Source organism: Pseudophryne corroboree, chromosome 1 (assembly GCF_028390025.1).
Source record: "Pseudophryne corroboree isolate aPseCor3 chromosome 1, aPseCor3.hap2, whole genome shotgun sequence".
Lineage (NCBI taxonomy): Eukaryota > Metazoa > Chordata > Amphibia > Anura > Myobatrachidae > Pseudophryne > Pseudophryne corroboree.
The window spans coordinates 172,380,755-172,403,026 of record NC_086444.1 but is presented as its reverse complement, the minus strand read 5'-3'; the positions used below and the strand labels follow the sequence as shown (position 1 = coordinate 172,403,026).

The window sequence follows — 22,272 nt, the reverse complement described above, 5'->3', positions numbered from 1 at the left end:
GGCTGGTTATACTTAGGAGGGGGGACCTCACGCATTTTTTAACCCATTCAGACCCTTTTCCATTAAGTTAATGGAAGCCCTGGACAACAAAATTGCATTCATGTCCTCCTCCCACTCCCTTCCCAAACACTAATTTTCATTTATTTTTTTCTATACAAATGTACAATATATCACAAGTATGATGAGCAGGCATTGGCGGCATTGGACTGAGATGCAAATTAGTGGCGGAGGGCTGGGTCAGTTGATGGTAAGTGAGTTTGTAAGCCATTGGCGGTGGCAGCAAGCAGCGGCTCAGGGCAAGTAGCAGGCATTGGCTCGGCGGCGGTAGGGCCATCGGCAGGATTCGGCGGACATTATGGCTATAGTGCCTCACCAGCCACTGACCTCACCGCACGCCACTGCCTCATACTACTGCCTTGCGCATGTCTAGGAGTCCACTCTCTCCTCCTAAATTCCGGTACCAGTCAGCCCCTACAACTGAGGCTTTCAGTCACCATCATCAGCCCTCAGTTGTGACAGTAAGCACTGACCTAATGAATCCGGTTGGAGATCAAGTCCAAGGGACCAGGCCGATGCATTGGACGGCAGTAGGATTCCTGATGCTGTTATTACCTCCAAGACCCTACCTATCTGTCTGAAGGTAGGGGTCTTACACACCGAGATGATTTCTTTTCTGGTAATCCCAAGGGCCACTCATCCTGTAGTTCTAGGCCTCCCATGGCTTCATCTGCATAATCCCCAAGTTGATTGGAGGATGACCCATATCCTGGCATGGGGTCCTTCTTGCTCCAAGACATGTCTGCAAAAGGTCCTTCCAGTATGCAAATCCTCTTCTAAGTCTCCTGATGTTCCACCTTCTCCATTTCTGGACTTCACCGATGTATTCACAAGTCCTCAGCTGATATTCTTCCTCCTCATAGAGAATGGGACTGTCCTATTGATCTTATCCCAGGGAAAACTCCTCCTCGTGGATGCACGTATCCATTGTCATTTCCTGAGACCCACTCTATGGAGTGGGTCTATATTAAGGAAAATCTGGCAAAAGGATTCATCCGGCCTTCGTCTTCACCAGCTGGCGCAGGCTTCTTCTTCGTAAAGAAGAAAGACGGCGGCCTGCGGCCTTGTATTGACTACCGGGGTCTGAATGACATCACAGTGAAGAATTGGTACCCTCTGCCGCTTATCACCGAGCTGTTTGACCGCGTCAGTGGAGCCACTATCTTCACCAAGTTAGATCTGAGGGGTGCGTATAATCTCATCCGAATCCGAAGGGTTGACGAGTGGAAGACCGCTTTTAACACCCGTGACGGACATTATGAGTACCTCGTCATGCCCTTCGGACTCAGTAATGCTCCAGCGGTCTTCCAACACTTCATAAACCAAATTTTCAGAGACATCCTGTATCGTCACGTTGTGGTATATCTCTATGACATTCTCATCTTCGCAAATGATTTGGAGGAACATTGGTTCTGGGTGAAAGAGGTTCTATTCCACCTCCGTACCAATCATCTGTATTGTAAACTGGAAAAGTGCATCTTTGAAGTCAAATCCATCCCATTTCTGAGGTATATTGTATCCGGTTCCGGTCTGGAGATGAACCCCGAGAAACTTCAAGCGATCCAAGATTGACCGATTCCTGTAACCCTCAAAGGCGTCCAGAGGTTCCTATGGTTTACCAACAACTACAGGAAATTTATTCGAGACTTTTCCACTGTTGTAGCGCCTATTTCGGCTCTTACCAGAAAAGGTGCCAACCCTTCTAAATGGCCAGAGGAAGCTACTCAAGCTTTTCATTTGTTGAAACAAAGATTCATCACTGCTCCGGTTTTGAAACAGCCTGATACCAGCTTGCCCTTCATCCTGGAGGTGGACGCCTCGTCTGTTGGAGTGGGCGCCGTACTGTCTCAAAGAGCTAAAGATGGACATCTACATCCTTGTGGCTTCTTCTCACGAAAGTTCTCTCCTGCTGAGCGCAACTACGCCATTGGCGATCACGAACTTTTGGCGATTAAGCTCGCTTTGGAAGAATGGAGGTACTTGTTGGAGGGTGCTTCCCATACCATCACCATTATGACGGATCACAAGAACCTTATGTACCTAAAAGGCGCCCAATGTCTTAACCCTCGCCAAGCCAGGTGGGCACTTTTCTTCTCTAGATTTGATTTCAAGTTACAGTTTTGTTCCAGGGTCACAAAATCGCAAGGCTGATGCCCTTTCCCGCTCCTGGGAGCAAGAAAATGAGTCTGAGTCTACTGACAAGCATTTCATCATTGATCCAGTGGCATTCTCCGCAGTGAGGATGGACTCTATGCCCCCGCCAGGGAAAAGTTTCGTAAAGCCGGCTCTTAGAAGGAAGCTCTTGCATTGGGCACATTCCTCTCGCTCTGCCGGACATGCGGGCATACGCAAGACCTTAGAATTTGTTTCCAGATCATACTGGTGGCTGACCCTAAAAAAGGACATTACTGAATTTGTGATCTCCTGCCCGAAATGTGCCCAACACAAGGTACCCCGCCAGTCACCTGCTGGGCAACTGGTTACTTTGTCTGTTCCTCATCATCCGTGGACTCCTCTCTCGATGGATTTTGTCATGGATCTCCTTATGTGTAATAAGTTCAACACCATCTGGGTGGTAGTTGACCAGTTCACCAAGATGGCTCACTTCATTCCTCTCACCGGTCTACCATCAGCTTCCAAGTTGGCACAAGTCTTCATCCAAGAGATCTTCAGACTACATGGTCTCCCTGTAGAGATAATTTCCGATAGAGGTGTTCAGTTTGTGGCCAAGTTCTGGCGAAGTCTTTGTCAAGCTCTTCAAGTCAAGCTAAAATTCTCTACAGCCTATCATACACAAACCAATGGGCAGACTGAGAGGGTGAATCAAGACTTGGAGGCCTTCCTCCGCATCTATGTATCCTCTTCCCAAGATGATTGGGTTCAACTTCTCCCATGGGCTGAATTCTGCCACAACAATCAGTACCATTCTTCGTCTTCCTCCACGCCATTCTTCACCAACTACGGATTTCACCCAAAAGTTCCTGAGTTCCAGCCGCTTCCAGCAACCTCAGTACCTGCAGCTGACATCACAGTTTAACAGTTTTCAAATAACTGGAAGAATGTTCGTACAGCTTTGCTGAAAGCTTCCTCCAGGTACAAGAGATTTGCAGATAGGAAGCGTCGGGCAATTCCTGCCCTTAAAGTTGGTGACCGCGTTTGGCTATCTACGAAGAATCTACGACTAAGGTTTCCGAGTATGAAATTTGCCCCACGTTACATCGGTCCTTTCCTGATTGAGAAAGACGTCAACCCGGTGGCTTACGAATTGCAACTACCTCCATTCCTGAAAGTTTCTAAGACATTCCATGTTTCTCTCCTTAAGCCAGTGGTTTTAAATCGGTTTAATTCCACGCTTCCCTCTACTCCCAAGGTCCAGACTCAACGCGACTTTGAGTGCGAAGTCGCTAAGATACTGGATTGTCATATTAGATGGGGTCGTCTCCAGTATCTAATAGATTGGAAGGGCTATGGTCCTGAGGAACGTTCCTGGATGAATGCATCTGATGTTTACGCTCCTAAATTGGTCCAAAGGTTCCATTCCAGGTTCCCACGAAAGCCTAAGAAGTGTCCTGGGGCCACTCCTAAAGGGGGGGTGCTGTCACGATCCGGGTACTGAGACGCCATTTTCTACCTGTTAGGTGCCTTCTGAGGTTGGCTCAGCGGGTGTTATGAACCACGGGTAGTGGTTCATTCCTATTTTATGTTTATAGTTCTCTTGTAGGCCAGGATTTTCCTTTTCTCTGGTTTAGAAGATTCTTGTTTGCTGTCGGTGGTGAGTCTGTGTAATTGCAGCCTGTTTCCATGTGTTTGGCCTCACCTGTCTGCTAATTGCATCTTGTCAGTTTGGAGTCATGCAACAGGGCAGCTGCACGACATAATTAATTAGGGCTCTCTGTTATATTCTGGCTGAGTGCCATACACAGACGCCGGTGATAGTTCTTGAGTTCTGAGCTAGTTTCTGCCAGTTCCTGAGTTTCTGAGCTTCTGTCTAGCAGCTTCTAGTGTCGGTTCTAGTGTCGGTTCCAGTGTCGGTTCCAGTGTCTGATCCCATGTCCTGCCGTGAAGCATTCCTGTCCTGAAGTCCTGTGGCTTTGTCTGTGCCTGATCGAGTATCTGGCTTCTTGGTGTCCACCGGTCTGTCGTTTGGGATTCTGCCTGTCCTCCGGTTCTGAGAGCCTGTGTCTGCTGCATTGGGGGTTCCTGTCCATTTGTCAGTATTTATACCGGTTCCGTGAGTAGCAGCTTTGCCGCGTCCGTTGGCCTAGGCCGCTGTATTCTTTTGTTATTTGTTACTGGTGTTTTGCAGAGGGTTCTGCATATGCTGTCACCGCCGGTACACAACAGTATGGTGTCTGCGTGTGGACAGCATTTCCTTTGTTCTTTTCCTTTGGCGGCATGCCGCACATATATTTAGTTTTAGGGTTGTTAGTAGCCCCTAGCCTTCTGTTTGCTTTAGTTAGAGGTCCCCTTGTTATTATCCTGTCTCGGTTCACGCCTTGTCTCACTCTAAGACCTGGGCTCATCGGAGTTGGGCAGACCTAATCCGCCCTCCAAACGCGGCTGCCGTGGGCCCAAGAAACCATAGTCACGCAGGCGTGAACTGACCACATGGGTGAAACAATGGAGGTAGGCTGCTAGGGGCTATTTCCATACCACACCTTATTTCAGCGTCACGTTCTGGTGCCCTGGACTCACTACGCAACATCTCTCTTGTTCTGAGCACCAGGAACGTAACATTATCACCGACCATACAACAAAAAAGAAACAAAGCTAAATAGTAGTTTTTTCTTTTTTGGTCCAGTGTCTTGTCTAGAATCCAGTCCTGTCTAGAACTCAGTGTGCAGAATCCAGTCCGGTGTCTAGAATCCAGTCCTGTCTAGAATTCAGTGTGCAGAATTCAGTCCGGTTTAGAATCCAGTCCTGTCTAGAATTCAGTGTGCAGAATCCAGTCCGGTGTGCAGAATCCAGTCTTGTCTTGTCTAGTTTCAAAAAAAAATCCAGTCCAGTCTTGTCTTGTCTAGTCTAGTTTAGTCTTGTCTTGTCTAGTTTAAAATCCTCCTATGCCAACTATGCAAGCTCTGCAGGCGTCTCTCTCAGCCCTGAACTCTGCTTTCAGTGCTTTGAAACCCGAGCGACTGGAAGTTTTGCAGCAATCCTTAAAGCAACTGCAAAACCTTCTGACTAAAATTTTGCTTATCTTGCCAGAAGTCGTTGAGAGTTCATCTACCTCTAAAGAGACTCTTGCTCACAATATGGTGACAAGAGAATCCTCAGGTTCAGTTGGAGAGAAAAAGTTTAAAAGTTTTCTGCGGCCCAGGCTCTCAGAAGAGGAGCGTCTGCGTCGCAGAAACTTAAATTTATGCCTATATTGTGGGGGTTTAGGCCACTATCTGCAGACCTGTGAGTTGCGCAAGCCAAAGTATGGCGACAAGTCCTGCCCTCTGGCCAAGTTGAGTCAGGATACAAGACCTACTCCTGTCTCTACTGTGGCAGAGGTACTTGTCACACAACCCACACTAAAAAGCACTCTGTCCTATAATTGGGGTCCTTGGGCTAGGGAGCCCTATTATAGATTCAGAAACCAAAGGAGAATGTTTCTCTCCTCTCTTGATTTTCCTGTTGAAGCAGAGTTGCAAACCCATGGAGTGGTGCCCGATGCCCGGGGTCCTGGAGTGGTGCCCGATGCCTGGGGTCCTGGAGTGGTGCCCGATGCCTGGGGTCCTGGAGTGGTGCCCGATGCCTGGGGTCCTGGAGTGGTGCCCGGGGTCCTGGAGTGGTGCCCGATGCCCGGGGTCCTGGAGTGGTGCCCGATGCCCAGGGTCCTGGAGCGGTACCCGATGCCCAGGGTCCTGGAGCGGTACCCGATGCTCTGGGTCATAGAGGGACGTCGAATATTATAGCTCAGGTGTCAATACCAGAAGGGGTCTCAGAAGCTGTTACCCCAGGTAGGGACTTGAAAAGCGCAACTCCAGGGAAGGTGTCTAAAACCATAGTTCTAGAAGGGAACTCGAGAAGCAAAACCCCAGAAGGGATCTTTGAAGTAATATCCCCAAGTGGGGTCTCGAGAGACACAGCCCCAGAGAAGGGTCTAGAAGTTGCTTCCCCAGGAAAGGACTCAAGAGGCATAGCGTTAGTGGAGGTTCTGAAGGTTATAGCTTCAGCAAAAGTCCCGGAAGTCATAGTCCCGGGAGAAGTTTTGATAATTATCGACTCAGAGAGGGAGGCTGGCGGCCCGGTCCCAGAGAGGGAGGCTGGCGGCCCGGTCCCAGAGAGGGAGGCTGGCGGCCCGGTCCCAGAGAGGGAGGCTGGCGGCCCGGTCCCAGAGAGGGAGGCTGACGGCCCGGTCCCAGAGAGGGAGGCTGACGGCCCGGTCCCAGTAAAAGAATCCGAGGTGCTGCCCCCAGCGGGGTTCCCGAAGGCCACTGCCCCAGCGGGGTTCCCGAAGGCCATTGCCCCAGAGGGGGTTCTGAGGGCCACTGCCCCGGGTGGGGTTCAGAAAGTCACTACCCCGGGTGGGGTTCAGAAAGTCACTGCCCCGGGTGGGGTTCAGAAAGTCACTGCCCCGGGTGGGGTTCAGAAAGTCACTGCCCCGGGTGGGGTTCCGAGGGCCACTGCCCCAGGTGGGGTTCCGAGGGCCACTGCCCCAGGTGGGGTTCAGAAAGTCTTAGCCTCGAGTAAGGTCAGTAGTGACCAGGTCCTAGCAAAGCACTCTAGTCAGTCAGATGGGAAGGAAGCAGATCCTGACTCTGTTGATATCTCAACATCTATAATCTTTGATGGGGACTTAGTCCAATTTCTGGCGCTTTACAAACACTATTACATCATTATGTTGTCTAGACCATTTCTGATATATTCCTTTAGAGGGGAGCCTTTTGAGTGGGCATCCAATTTAATGAAAACTGAAGATCCCATTCTTCAGGATCCCCCAGCATTCAGTTTAAATTGTGACTATTTGGTGCCATTTCTGCTGTCGCTCCGGCTTATCCCAATGTTATCCTGTGGATAACCTGTGGACATAGGAGAAATTCCGTTATCAACAGTAAGTTCTTACCATAATGGTATATTTAACACTTGGTGTCTAGCGACAGTATTACATTTTGAAACTGGCGCCTAACGCCTTTTGTCCCTTTAAAAATCATGTCCTGACAATTAGCATGAAACCGATGGCATCGAGCATGAAACAGCTAGCAACGAGCATGGAACCCAAGGCATGAAACCATTGGCAACGAGCATGAGACCCCTGGCAACAAGCAGGTCATTTAAAAATAATTACGGGCCTTAGTGTGGGCATAATTTGTAAGGGACATTATTGTTTGTGGAGCATAAAAAGGTGTCAGGGGCATAACTGTATTTGGCATAATGTGCAATGGGCATTACAGTGTATGGCATAATGTGTGGCATAACATCTAATGGGCATAATAGTGTGTAATGGGCATTACAGTGTGTGGCATAATGTGGAATGGGCATTACGGTGTGGGGAAAAATGTGGAATTGGCATTACGGTGAGTGGAATACTGTGAAATGGACATTATGGTGTGTGGAATAATATGGAATGGGCATTATGGTGTGAAATAATATGTAATGGGAATTACAGTGTGTGAAATAATGCGGAATGGGCATTACGGTGTGTGGAATAATGAGGAATGGGCATTATGGTGTGAAATAAATGTGTAATGGGCATTACAGTGTATGGCATAATGTGTAAGGAGAAGAAATAACAATGTAATGGGCATGAATCCTTTTTTTTCCCTGTGTTTTTCTACCTGGAGTAATGTGAATAAAGGGAACTACTGTGTGGTGTAATGTGACTGACGGACACTACTGTGCGGTGTAATGTGAATTGGTATTATTCTGTAGCCACGTCCCTTACCCAGAAAGCCACACACCTATTTTTTTGCACGCGTGCCCTTGGCGCGCACTAACCCTTTCCTTTTTCCATACCCCAACTTCAAAATTTCCACTTCGACCACTGGTCATACAGTTAACTTAAATCAGAATTTCCCAATTCCAATCCTCAGGGACCAATAGCAGTGCTTGTTTTACAAATTTCAAAAGTGTCACAATTTAAATAATTAGCACCACCTGTGGATCTTAAAATGTGTCAGCCAGTAATGACTACACCTGTGCACACCTGCTAGGAGATCTGTGAAACTCCTGGGGACGAGTTGGGAAGCACTGACTTACCGTAAACATATACAGAGTTGCATACAAGACCATTTTGCAGGTGGGTCCTTTAACGTTTAGCGATCCACAGGCGAGAGTTTGCATCTATGGGGATTCTAAGTTGTATACATCTTAGTGGCAACTCCACTTGCAGCAGAATGTGTGTAACTGGGACTCTGGGAGGTAATAGGGCATTCGCATGTTGGCTAAGTTTAGTTAGAGAGTGTTGATGGCATGTAAGGTAAAATATGGAAGGTCAATGAAAAAGTGGAATTACAGTAAGTTTTTTTTTCTCCATACAAATGTTACATAACATAACCATATATTATCTTCTACAGAGTACTTACTTTTCAACATACACCATCTGAAAGAGCTGAAGGAAATTATGCTGGAATGCTCAGATGGTGAATGGGATTTAATTGAGATTTTCCCTGATGAATTTAAAAGCCTGAACAGAATTGAAAAACTAGTGTTTAAAAATGTTAATATGAAAGGACAGACCTCCCGATTAGGTAAGTAATGTATTTTAATAATGTTGATTTAATCTGTTTTGCTTAGTTTTTGGGGATTATGGGCCTGATTCAGAGATGGAAGAAAATGTAATGTTGCAAGTATTTTCATCCGATCTTCAAGAGGGGCATGCAGGAGATACCTCAGTAGAAGAGACGCCTCCTGCATGTTGCTGCGATCCCAGCACTGCGACCGACATCGCAAGATGCTTCAAGGTCAGGATAGCTGCATGGGTTACACGCAGACCGCCGGCTCTCCCCTTCCAGAAAACAGGGGCAACATGCCCCCATTTCTGGGAATACAGGCCTCCCCCTGCCCTCTGCCACCTCCTCAATGCCTCTGCCTGTCTATCAGAGGAGGGGGTGGAATTGCGGGTGAGTTCACAAGGCCCGTTCTCATACCTCCCAACTGTACCGATTCTTGTGTGACAGTCTCCTTTTTTTGGGACTGTCCCGCTGTCCCACCTGCGGGCCGCAGTGTCCCGCGGTGGGGGAGGGAAGCAGTTAGGAGGCTCCTGGCCGCTGTGCGTTATTCACAGAAGACAGATGGGTTGGGGGCTGGGGACACAGAGCGCTGGCCATGTTCCCTAAGTGACGAATTTGGGTGGCGTGGCTTGTGGATGCATCATCACTGCTAAGCCACTCCCCTTTTCTAGCACCGGCGCGGCTCCGCCGCGCGACAGTCCCGACTTCACCTTCCACAAAGTTAGGAGGTATGCACAGCTGCAGACTCCCGAAAATTGTAAATCTGTGTGCTGTGCAGGAACTGCGACAAACTCAAAATCAGGCCCTATATTTTTACAGCAGATACAGTAGATAATTATACAGCAATAACATGAATTTACTACCATGTGAAACAACACTGAAAAAACAAACAACAATAAACAAAAGAACATCTGAACCAGATAGTATGGCGGACTTTGTATACATTACATATACCACAGTAAAACCACACATTGATTGAGTGGCGAAATTTGTAGGCGGTGGGCCCAGGTGCAAAAATATAATTTGGCCCCTCCCTCCTCCATCCCAATCCAGGTTCACTGTATGCTGCACACAGTACTATTTTATTTGAAAAACCAGTTCAGGAAGTATGAGTCAGGGAGTGGAGCTATTAAAAAAGATAGTGAGCTGCTTTAATTCACAGACAGCAGTGAATCAGAAAATAAATGTACAGCTGTTTGTTAATTAGAGGCAGTAAGTGGTTGTGATCGTTAGCGCTGATACAGTAGGTGCAGGAATCCTCCACCAGTCTGGCACACACAGGGTCAGCCATGCCTACCTAAGGTAAGGGACAGGTCCCCAGGCAGAGGGACCCACTCTTCTCTCTGCACTGGGCCATTCATTCAACATTGCCCAAAATGGTCTATGAGGGGGAGGGGGGTGGTCAGGGGATAACTCATTGCTGGACTGGGCAGCAGTGGGCCCCTCAGTCCTCAGGGGCCCGGTGCAGTGTACCTGCTGCCAGGGCTGGCCCAAGCTTATTTTGGTAAGCATATATAAATGTTGGCGCACCTTGATGGGATAAACTTTTTCTTACATGAAAAGGGCGTGGCCCACTAATTGTACACCCAAGGGTACAGGTATAGAGATAACAGATAACTTGGGAGGCAGGGGCAACAGGGAGATAGTGGGTGACTGGGGAGGCAGGGGTGACAGGGAGATAGTGGATGACTGGAATGGCAGGGGTGACAGGTAGATAGTTGGTGACTGGGGATCAGGGGTGACAGGGAGATAGTGTGTGACTGAGGCAGCGGTGACAGGGAGATAGTGGGTGACTGAAGCAGGGATGACAGGGAGATAGTGGGTGACTGAAGCAGGGATGACAGGGAGATAGTGGGTGACTGGGATGGCAGTGGTGACAGGTAGATAGTGGATGACTGAGGCAGGGGTGACAGGTAGATAGTGGGTGACTGAGGCAGGGGTGACAGGGAGATAGTGGGTGTCTGAGGCAGGGGTGGCAGCTGTGGTGCAAACAGAAATCAGTACAAATGGTGAACACACAGGCGGGTGGGGGCAGGAGTTTGCACGCCAGGGTGAGGGGGTAGAGGGTGCTATATACAAATAAGGCAGGGGGTACAGGGGCCCCACACAGAGAGGTGGGGGCAAGAGGGCACAAGGTGTCTCTCACATACACACACCCCCCCCCCTGGGTGAGGGGGGGTACAGGGGGCCACACACAGGGGGGTGGGGTGGGTGGCAGGAGGGCACAGGGCTCTCTGGTCACTCACCGCTCCATGTCCAGTTAATCTTTGGGTATCAGCAAGGGAGGCCCATGGACCCAGGCACAGGCCGAAGAAGGGGTCGGCGACAGGAGGATAAGTGCACCATCGCACCCGCAGCACCATGCCTCCGCGGCCGCCTGGCTGTAGTCAGTTTTCAGCACGAAGGAGGCAGGGGAAGGGCATAGATACGCTGGAGTGTGAGCGGGTGCAGGTGTAGTGGCAACCCTTGAAGGCAGTCCAGGGCCATGGCAGCCGGATCCCTGAACACACGTGTCACACCACTGCCTGCGCCCATACTGCCCTGCAATAGCAGCCAGACGGAGCCGCAGAACTGGGCACACCGCTGCGTAACATGTATAGCAGCGGCAGGCGCCGGGCTATTTGTATTGTGGCTGCAGTGCTGATGAGCAGCACTGCCGACAGTGTCCTGGGAGTGGGGTTGAGCTTTGTGTGTGGAGAATGCAGCCACTGCACCCTCTACAGCATGGCGCTCTACGCGGCTGCATACTGTGCATTATGGTTGGGCTTGCCCTGCCTGCTGCACCAGTGGTAGTTCCACTTCTGCATTGATGCCTAGATCTGGAAGATAAAAATAGTAACAGAGATTGTCATCATAGATTTTGAGATTGAAGACCATGGAAGTTCCCTGTGACCTTTCAATCAAACACCTAAACATACTTCATATAAACAATGATGGTGTCCTGTTTACAAAGACATTTATCTATATTTGAAAGACAGAACAGTTCCATCTGTTTGTGCGCTTCTTCTGTGGCCCCACACTCTGTTGTGTGGTTGAGCAACTTAAAGGTTTGCTTGTGACAGATGTCAGCTGAATGTCAATGTCTGGTTTTGACCTCGGTATCACTTGGGCTTCCCTATCGGCTCTGTTCACCACCTGATACCAGCTCTGGAAATCAAAATCCAGGACACATAGCTGCCACTTGCAAGCCTTCCTTGCATGAGTCCCTAGAGTCCGTGCCTCCACTTAGCTAGCACTAAGCTTCCCCAAAATTCACATATCAGGACAGTGCACTCTGACTTTGTATTCCACTGGTATTGTGTAAAGAATCGTTGCAACACCTTGTGTGAAGAATTGAAAAAGGAGAAGTGACTCAAGACCAGCTGACACAATGGGCGGCATCCATTTAGCCACGGCAATCCATCCAATCCAATCCAATGCGCACAGCACACACAGCCCTGCTGCTGCATATGGCTCGGCACTCTCCGCTATCTCACTGTGGAGGCTCCAGCACAGGATCAGAGCTGCTGCTGTCACTGGGATCTTCTACTCCGACTACAACAAGGAAGGAGGTGGCACTAACCAGCTTAGCAAAGCTCTCCACTAACCTCTTTAACCAGCACATGGTACTGCCTGGGTAGAGAGCTGCCCTATGTACACAGCAGGCACCAGGGGAGGGCAGCACAGCTTTATTTTCCTCCGCCCACTGTGGCTCTCATCATCCGGGACTATTGTCTGGCTCTGCTGTGCAACAACAGCAAAGCCAGACAATAGTCCCTGATGATGATCTGCAATCCAGACCAAAACATGCGAGATCCGACACAAGAAAGATTACTTTATGCCTTGTTTTTGGATCTGAGCCTAGTGGGAAGCCCCGAGCTAGGACTCGAATCCGCTCATAAGTGGTAAGTTGTGGTGGGTTTGGGTTCCAGGAAACCAAACCTGCTCATATCTTTTAGGAATTACAGCTATTTAATGTGTAACCCAAAGTAATTGGACAATTGACTCAAAAAGTGTTTCATGGACTGGTCTGGGCTATTTCTTTGTTATTTCTTCATCAGGCAAAAGACCTGGAGTTGATTCCAAGTGTGGCATTTGCATTTGGAAACTGTGGCCCACAACATGTGGTCAAAGGAGCTCTCAATGTAATTGAAAAGAGCTATCCTAGACTACAAAAACAAAACATCCATCAGAGAGATTACGGTAACCTTGGGAGTGACCAACTCAACAGTTTGGTACATTCTGAGAAAAAAAAATGTACTGGTGAGCTCGGCAATACGAAAAGGCATGGGCATCCATGGAAGGCAACAGTGATGGATCCAGTATCCTATACATTGTAAAAAAAAAAAAAAAAAAAACAACACACTTTGCAATGTCCGGCAAAGTAAAAAATTATCTCCAAAAGAGATATTATTATGCAAGTCTACCATAAAGTGAAGACTTCACAAAAGCAAATACAGAGGGTTCACAACATGGTGCAAACCATTCATAAGACAAACAGAGAAAGACCAGATTAGACTTTGCCCAAAAATTTTTTTTTAAAAGCCAGCCCAGTTCTGCAACAGCATTCTTTAGACCACGGATGGGGAAGGCCTCCAGCTGTTGTTAACCTACACATCCCAGCATGCCCTGCAACAGTTTTAGCATGGCCAAATAGCAAAACTGTTGCAGGGCACGCTGGTATTTGTAGTTAAACAACAGCTGGAGGGTAAAAGGTTCCCCATACCTGCTTTAGACAGATGAAACTAAGATGATGGTACGAAAAAGTACTGAGGCTTGGAATGGCTTATGATCCGAAGCATACCACATCTTCTGTTAGATACGGGGGAGGCAGTGTGATGGCATGTTTCTTCATGGCTTCCAATGGCACTGGGTCACTAATGTTTATTAATTATGGGGGTCATTCCAACCCGATTGCAGCGTGCTTTCGTTCGCTGGGACCGGGTCACTACTGCGCACGTGCGGGGGGCGTAATTCGCACGCGCGCCATTGCCCAGCGACGCAACGACACTGACAGTAGAAAAAGAATGATGGCCAATGTGACAGAAGACAGAAGCAGCCAGATGAATTCTGAAGTGTATAGAAATATACTGTCTGCTTAGAATCAGTTGAATGCAAAGTTGATTAGATGATCCAAAACATACTGTGAAAGCAACCCCAGGAATATTTAGTTTTTTTAAGGCAAATAAGTGAAATATTCTGCAAAGGCCAAGTCAATTACCTGATCTCAACCTGATCGCGCATGTAGTTCACTTGCTGAAGACAAAGCTAAACGCAGAAGGACCCATGAACAAAGACATCTGCAGTAAAGACCTAGCAAAGCATAACAAAGGAGGAAACCTAGCATTTGGTGATGTTCATGGGGTCCAGACTTCAGGCAGTCATTACCTGCAAAGGATTCTCAACAAAGTATTAACAATGAACGTTTTATGTATGATTATGTTAATTTGTCCAATTACATTTGGGCTATGAAAACAGGGAACTTTGTATAAAAATTATTGCAATTCCTAAACATTTAATACAATATTTTGTTCAAGCCCTTGAATAATAGCTGAAAGTCTGAACTTCAATTGCATCTTAAATGTTTCATTTCTAATCTATTGTGGTGGTTTAAGGATTGAAGATTGGGAAAATTTGCGTCAGTGTCCAAATACATATGACCTAACTGTGTGTATGTGTGTGTGTGTGTATATATATATATATATATATGCTGTGGCCTGATTCTTCCTATTAGTGGCAACATATGCATCGGGTGCCCGCACAAATGGGGTAATTCCAAGTTGATCGCAGCAGGATTTTTTTTAGCAGTTGGGTAAAACCATGTGCACTGCAGGGGGGTGGGGGTGGGGGGCAGATACAACATTTGCAGAGAGAGTTAGATTTGGTTGGGTTATTTTGTTTCTGTGCAGGGTAAATACTGGCAGCTTTATTTTTACACTGCAATTTAGATTGCAGATTGAACACCCCCCACCCAAATCTGTCTCTCTCTCTGCTCATGTTATATCTGCCTCCCCTGCAGTGCACATGGTTTTGCCCAACTGCTAACAAAGTTCCTGCGACGATCAACTCAGAATTACCCCCAAAGTCTTATACATACATACAGTATCCAATGGCTGCAGCACTCCAGTTGGCTTAAAAAGATTCACTCTGAACAGGATGTGTAGTAGCTACATTTCAATGCCTTGTTATTGTGCCATTTTCGTCAGGTCACAAATAAATCAAACAATGTCTTGCCTTAAGTAGGTAACATACAACTTGTGGACGCCACCCCCGTAAATGGGACGATTCACCCGGCCGGCTGGCATGTTCTAAATGACGTCCGCAATCTGCACTGGGTCACTGTGCTAGCCATGGTTAGCACAGTGACCCAGTGCAGATTGCTGCCCTTCACCTCTCACATCAATGGCACGTGGTGCTCTGCAGTTTCCATGTCGGTTATTTGCATTGATACCATTTGTCCAGTCACGATACACCTTCACCACAGCAGCACACACACAGTTCACAAACTGCGCTGTTTTAGAAATACTGCCACCCTTGGCCCGAAAGCCGATAATCATCCCTTTTTGTAACTCGGATAAATTGCTCCATTTACCCGTGACAGCAACGAGTGATATGTGTGCGGACGTCCTATCGCACACCTTATATACCTACCAAGCCAGCGCACGAAACGTAACGTACTTCATGGGCTATGAGCTGCCGACGTCAAATGTAGGAGGTGGTCATAGTAATGTGACTCGACCGTGTATAATCCTGTCTTTAAGATTGTTTCAGTAACATTTGAGCGGGCTAATACCAGGTTGTTGATGTTTTATAAGATTTTCAGAATGTACCATTATCTATTATAAGATGGCAATCATTATCAAGATGATCTTTAGTATGTAGGAATAATGTAGTGATATAAGGAGATCTTGTGTCAATAAATGTCCCTACTAGTCTGTCTATTAGTACTAGCTTCCACCCAGTCCATGTGATACATACTGTATATGAAATAAAATGTTTAACTTTATATATATATATATATATATATATATATATATATATATATATATATATATAGGGCACATCTGATGCTATCTAGGGTGAGAGAATTGCTGTTTTTGGAAGCAGCTGCTATTATTATTATCACAGTGCTGGGAGAGCCTGGGAGCAGCGCAGCATCTTTGGGACTGCTGCGCTTCCACCCATAGTGATGAAAACGGGTCCATGCTGCGAGGTCACATCCCCTGCTCACAAAGCCACACCTCCTTTTTGAGGGGTCCAACTTAACCAATTTTTAACTCCCAAATGTTGTGAGGTATAGTCATTATTGTAAAAGGCCCTCTTCTCAGATCAGTGAGGAGGGCTTCTCTGAGCATGTGCAGGTCCTGAACCTGCATGTTAGGAAGAGACCCCGCACTCTGCTCTTTCGTGTACATAGATGGGGCCGGCAAGACTAGAGCAGCTTCATAGGGCCCCTGTCCAAATTTAGCTTTGGAAACTGTCAGCACATTGGGCCTAATTCAGACCTTATCGCTGCTGTGCATTTTCGCACAGCAGCCGATCAGGTCTGAACTGCGCATGCGCCGGCGCCGCAGTGCGCCGTCGCATGCCAGACAGTCAACGCCCGTCTTAGCCCTGCAATCGCCTCTGCCTAGTTGACAGTCGCTTGGCGGGAAGGGGCGGGCCGGTGGCGTTTGCCCGCCGTTTTAGGGGGCGCGGTCCGGGCAATGCAGGCGTGCCCGGACCGTGCGGGAGGCGGGCCGTGATGTCACACGCAGCCACTCCAACCCGGACAGCAACGAGTAGCTCCCTGCCAGCGCGCGGGAGCTGCGCTGGTCGGGAGCTACTCTTCAAGTACAAAAGCATCGCTGCTGTGCGATGCTTTTGTACTTGTGTGACAGGGTAGGGCCTGACATGCAGGGCGGACTAGTCCTGTGCTGGGTGTCCCCCCGCATGTCAGGGAAGCTGATCGTAGATGTGCTAAATTTAGCACATCTATGATCAGGTCTGAATTAGGTCCATTGTTGGAAGCGAGTAGTGGCTAAGGGAAGTTGCATTAGGATTGTGAGAGATGTTATTGATGCTTTAAGTGAGATTCAAATGATATATCACACCCAATTTCCTTTCTAAAATTATCTCCGTTATCGCGCATATTGCGCCCATAGTAATCAGGTTTAGCTGTGTAAAGGGTTGGGTGCCTCGCTACTCCGGGGGTAGTGAACTGAAATAATGATACAATGTCCCTGAGGGCAGAAACAGAACGGGTGTGGAAAGGGGTGAAAAGAATTGAATCCCGCCCTTTGAGTCAGTAAAAAAAAAAGTCCTGTGTTACATAAGTGATAGTTAAAATAATAAGCAAAGTGCTAAATATTGTAAAGATGTTTCTGTAAATTGACTAAACACCGTTGTACCAATTGTCACAAATTACTTTCATTACTTTCCATATATGCATTTTGCTTTGCAGCAGAGTTTATTGAGGAGTTCTCCAATCTGATCTCCTTCACACTGAGCTCTAAGTGGTGCCCTGAGGTTGAGAAGCTTATTACTTCATTGTGTCACAATGGAAAAATGCAGGAATTCTGTTTATTGGAGTATCCATTATGGGACAAGCAGATCATCCATCTGGGTAAGATACTCTGAGTTCTCTTCTAGTCCTTACTATTCGACTATGTACACAAAGTACTTAGGTTAATTACTAATCTTGCTCAAAGATGCAAGTCTACGCTCAAACCACTACAAGCAAATAGCATTTTACTTTTGTCTGTCTAGTGCAGGTTGGACAATAGAAGATACTTTCTGACTTTATGAATCTCTTTTCTGAGAGCAGCCCATAGGGGAGATGTTCCTCACAGCTGATGAGGGCAGGGCTGGTCTGTCTGCATCATTAGGCTCCTCCTCCTTGCATTATTCTGCCATGAATTGAACATCTATGAAAAGGGGGGGGGGGGGGGGTGAGACTAAAATTATGCAATTTTCATAGAATCACATCACATTTGCCCACCCCCTCCGCAGGTACTACGATTCCTGGCATTAATCTCTGCAGTGTGACCACTTCAGTAGGAAGCGGGCAGAATGCGGAAGGACCATCCACTCCTCCGGGTGCCAAGGGGATCAAATTTCACTGATCCAGTGGCCATGAATATGTTTGTTATACAATTGCCAATATACCATGATACAGTTTTGTTATGAAATATGCAGCTCATGTTTGCTGCTAACAGTTTGTGCTCGAGATTTGCCAATTGCTTTTCATTATGCAGCTAGCGTTAAAGTTGTTCCCCTCCCCAATATTTTTATTCTTTTATTTAAATAATATTTTTAATTAATAAAAATTCTAAATTACAACTTTTTCTAATTTTTTATTTTATGAGATAGAGTACATTTGGGAAAGTAATTTTTATTTGTTTCTTTTCCGTCACACCTCTTTATTATAATTTACTTAAAATTAATAAACTACTCATCTCAGGGCATCCTATTATTTCAAGTTCAGGATCTTTAATTTCAAATTTGCCTATTAATGCTGACTATTACTTGCAACTTTTGTTGGTTTTTAGAGAGTCTATATGATTTGACCCATTTGCTATTTAAAGACATTCAATGGAAAGTCTATAATGTTTGTTTGAAATTGGTCAGAGATACAAGTCATGGGCATCAGATTTGCCAGCCTAGATATGGGTTGAGTTTGAATGCCATATATATGGGATCATTAATATATGACCATTATATAGATTCTTTATTTTTTTTATTTGTGAGGGTGATGAGTCTTCAGTTTACACATTTGTATTATAAATTCCTTGATATCACACAAAATTCTTTGATGTCACTCCCAAGGCTTTACATTTGTTACTGCTTTGCAAATAACAGTTGATTCAGTTATTATTTTTTACGTTTACAAAGTAATCACCATAAAGCTTGGGGTTAGTTTGTATTTCAAAGGATCAACTATGACATTTGAAGTGCTGTAATATGATGTGGGCTTTTCTAGAGAGAGGATAACCATCAGCTGTGATCCAAAAAGATTAATCAAACTAAACCAATGTACATCTCTTCACTTATCTCACAATATATCACAACTTGACCTCTCTGCTCTGCACAAGATCTGCGTCTTTCATCCAAAAGCATTACTCGCTCCCATTCATTATTGCAGGACTTCCTTTGGGCTGTACCCACTCTGTGGAATGTCCTCCCACGCACAATAAGACTCTCCTCTAGTCTCCATACCTTCAAGCATTCCCTGAAAACTTACCTCTTCAGACAAGCTTATCAAATTCCAGAACCACCCACATTACCTTCATAAATATTCATATCTAATTATATCCCCTCTGTACAGTCCACACATCCTAACATACAGTATTTTCCTTTTCTTCAATTTGACATCCTGTTGACTTCTGGTCAACATTGCTGTGTGACTATATCATATAGCCTACCTAGAAACTCTGCAATCTGGTGGACCATTATGCAATAGGTAGCATCTATACTTGTGTATCAATGCCTATTTCGCTATAGACTCTAAGTTTGTGAGCCCCTTGCACAGAACCGGATTAAGGTAGGGGTGACAAGGGCGGCCGTCCCGGGGCCCCCACACACTGCTTCAAAGGAGTTTCCCTCCCCCAGCTCAGCTGTTAATTAACAGCAGCCGTCGAGGAGCTCCTCCATGCATAGATAGTCTTGCAGGATCGCTTCACGATCCCATAAGACGTGTGCTCTGGCGGCGCTGTCCCCTCCTGCATCTTGACGGACAGGGGGTTAGCGCCCGTGTCCGGTAGCACAGCATTACATGGTGGAGCAGCTCTAAATATAACTACAGCTCCCAGCAGTCCTTGCTGTCAGAAGCAAGGGATGCTGGGAGCTGTAGTTTTATTTAGAGCTCCTCCACTGTAGTGCGGCACTGCCGGACAGTGGCGCTACCCCAGGACACCTGCGCTGTTGTGCGGTGCAGTGCAGAGACACTGGGTGCTGTACGTGTCTCTGCAGCCAGGCAAGTGAGAGAGAGAGAGAGAGAGAGAGAGTGTGTGGTGTGTGTGTGTTTTTTTGGCAGGGATGGGGTTTTGCCAGCAACTTTACTGGTGGGGACCTCTACAATTTGCGTTGCCCTTGGCCCCCACCAACCTTAATCCGGCCCTGCCCTTGCGGGCTCTTTGTGCTTGCCACGCTGGCGTGCTACGTTACGTGCCACCCTATTTATTCTCCCTCAAGGGGTGTCGTGGACACCCCAAGTGAGTGAATAGTTGTCGGTATCCCGGCAGTCGGGATCACGGTGCCGGTATGCAGAGCATCGCAATCCCGACAGCCGGGATATCGAGTGCCTCCCGTCATTGACACATAGATACAGTATGCACACTACTGGTAAGAGTAATAATGCACACTAGAATGTATGTACACTCTGAAGGTTGTGAGTTGTAGTGCTCGCTAGTATGGGATATGCACACTGTGGACTGTGAATGGTAATCCACGCTAGTATTGGATGCGCACTCTGCAGGCTGAGTGGGTATTGCACGCTGATGTTGGATGAAATAGTGCTGAGCAGTGTGCGGAATGCAGGAAGCAAGTGGAAGATAGGAGCTGGAGAACTTAGGAACACTGTTGTGCGCAATGGCGTTTGCACCAAACAGCATGAATAAGGAATCAGGTAGCAGAGCTGCTGACAGTGAAGCCAGGAATAGTTACAGCTTACAAATGAGGGAGTGGTGGTGGCATTACCGGGGCACGCAGTCGCTCCTATCAAAAAGACGGTGGTGGGCCTCCTGTCGTCGCAGCCAGGCTGCGCCAGCAGGAGGCTTCCATAATTTCTACGACCGCACACTAATTGTGGCGTGATCGCAGTTAGTGCATGGTTGCAGTTGGGGGTGGCGGGTAGCATGCTGGTGGGCCTTGTCCTGCGATGGGCGGACCCCAGCATGCGAGACAAAGGATTACAAATTCTACTAAAAAGCAGAATTTGCAATCCTTACTGAATAACGTCCTGTGTGTGGTAAGAGAGACTCAGAGCCCACTGTGTGGCAACCTGTGCCTGGGATCTGCAAAGGCATGGTAGAGCAGCTGAATAGAGAAGGGATGTAGTTATGTGACCAGCGGTCAGGAGGCTGCATCCAGAACCCTGAAAATCCCGACAGTCAGCATGCCGACTAAAAGGGACTATTCCCACTCATGGGTGTCCACGACACCTACAGAGTGGGAATAGAACCTGTGGCTAGCACAGCTCACCACCGAGCCCGCAGCGTGGCGAGCACAATTAGCATGCAAGGGGCTTTGTTGCGCTCGCCTCACCCCCTCCAGGTATTCTGCGGCCGGCATCCTGGTGTCGGGATGCTGAACGCCGGGATCCTAGCCACCGGTAACACAGCCCCAACCGTGGAAATAGCCCTCTCTTTCAGCTGAATGGAGCGAGACCTCTCTGAAGGTGATGTTAGTTTAGTAAGGCTGCTTTCTAAAAAAAAATTTACATTTACAACTTGGTAAATACTGTATGGGCTGATCACAATTCCCATTAGAGGTATGAGGTATTTATTAAAATAGGGGCACCGGGGCAGAAAAAGCCCTGTTCTGGCGACTGGCTAGAAACAAAGTGATTGCTACCACTATCCTTTTACTTCCAGGTTTGGACTCTGCACATGTTCTACAGTTGGACTGCACATATCTCAGTGGGAGCCAACAGGGAGGGATCTGGAGGATTCCTCTCATGTAAAATATGTGCTAAAGTTGTCCATAGGCTACTTCGCATTCTGGAGCTTGGTAACTCCAATTGTCACAAGCAGCACTTGCTGCAGCTACCATAGGTCCAGCCACACATGAGGGTGCAGCCTCCTTGCATTCTGGTGGTCTGCCTAGTTAAAGCATCAGTGTACCACGCTGCTGGCCACCACCAATACAGCCGTGCAGTGTGGGGAAAGCTCAGCCTTCCTCTCCAGACCTACTGTATGATGAAATGACACCTGCATGCCCGCTGCTGGTCATATTTATAACTCTCTGGCTAATGTCTTCAGACTCCAGTGCCCTATTTAAGGGAAACATGCCCAGCTTTCTGTGCTTGATTATTAGAGGCGTCTGCATGCTGTTTGGACATGACCGTTATTCTCTTAAACTCCTTGCTTTAGTTAAGCCTTGTACCTTGGATTACCCATCTGTGTACCAAAGTATTCCTGCCTGTTTCCTGCTTGTACCTCACCAGTTGTCTGGTTAATGCTACATGTCCTGCTGTCTGATCCTTGTCTGTACCTTGCCAGCATCAGTAACTCCATGTGTTGTAAAAGATTGTTGCCTATCCGTGCATTAAGGGGTCTATTCATGAAGCAGTGAAAAGTGTGGAGATGTGAGCCAGTGGAGAAGTTGCTCATGGCAACCAATCGGCATTGATGTAACATTATAATTTGCATACTATACAATTGTACGAAGCAGCTGATTGGTTGCCATGGGCAACTTCTCCACAGGCTCACTTCTCCACACTTTTCTCTGCTTCATGAATAGACCCCTTAGTGTCAAAGCCGTTATCAGTGCAACAGCCCTATAATTGGTTCAAAAGACACACCTGAAACGATGTGTATTTACACGTACACATAACTCTGTATAGCTGGTAATGCCATTGATGTACCCTTACTATACTGCC

The 22,272-nt window shown here is 47.2% G+C and overlaps 1 protein-coding gene across 1 annotated transcript in view; it reads left to right on the top strand.

The window, feature by feature from the left end:
• Positions 1-22,272, top strand: part of LOC134893970 (baculoviral IAP repeat-containing protein 1e-like) — a 206,552-nt gene that overhangs the window by 147,830 nt on the left and 36,450 nt on the right. Inside the window, exons 10-11 of the mRNA XM_063913733.1 lie at positions 8,559-8,732; positions 17,137-17,298. Of these exons, the coding sequence (XP_063769803.1) occupies positions 8,559-8,732; positions 17,137-17,298 (336 nt within the window). The remainder of the gene's footprint in view (positions 1-8,558; positions 8,733-17,136; positions 17,299-22,272) is intronic.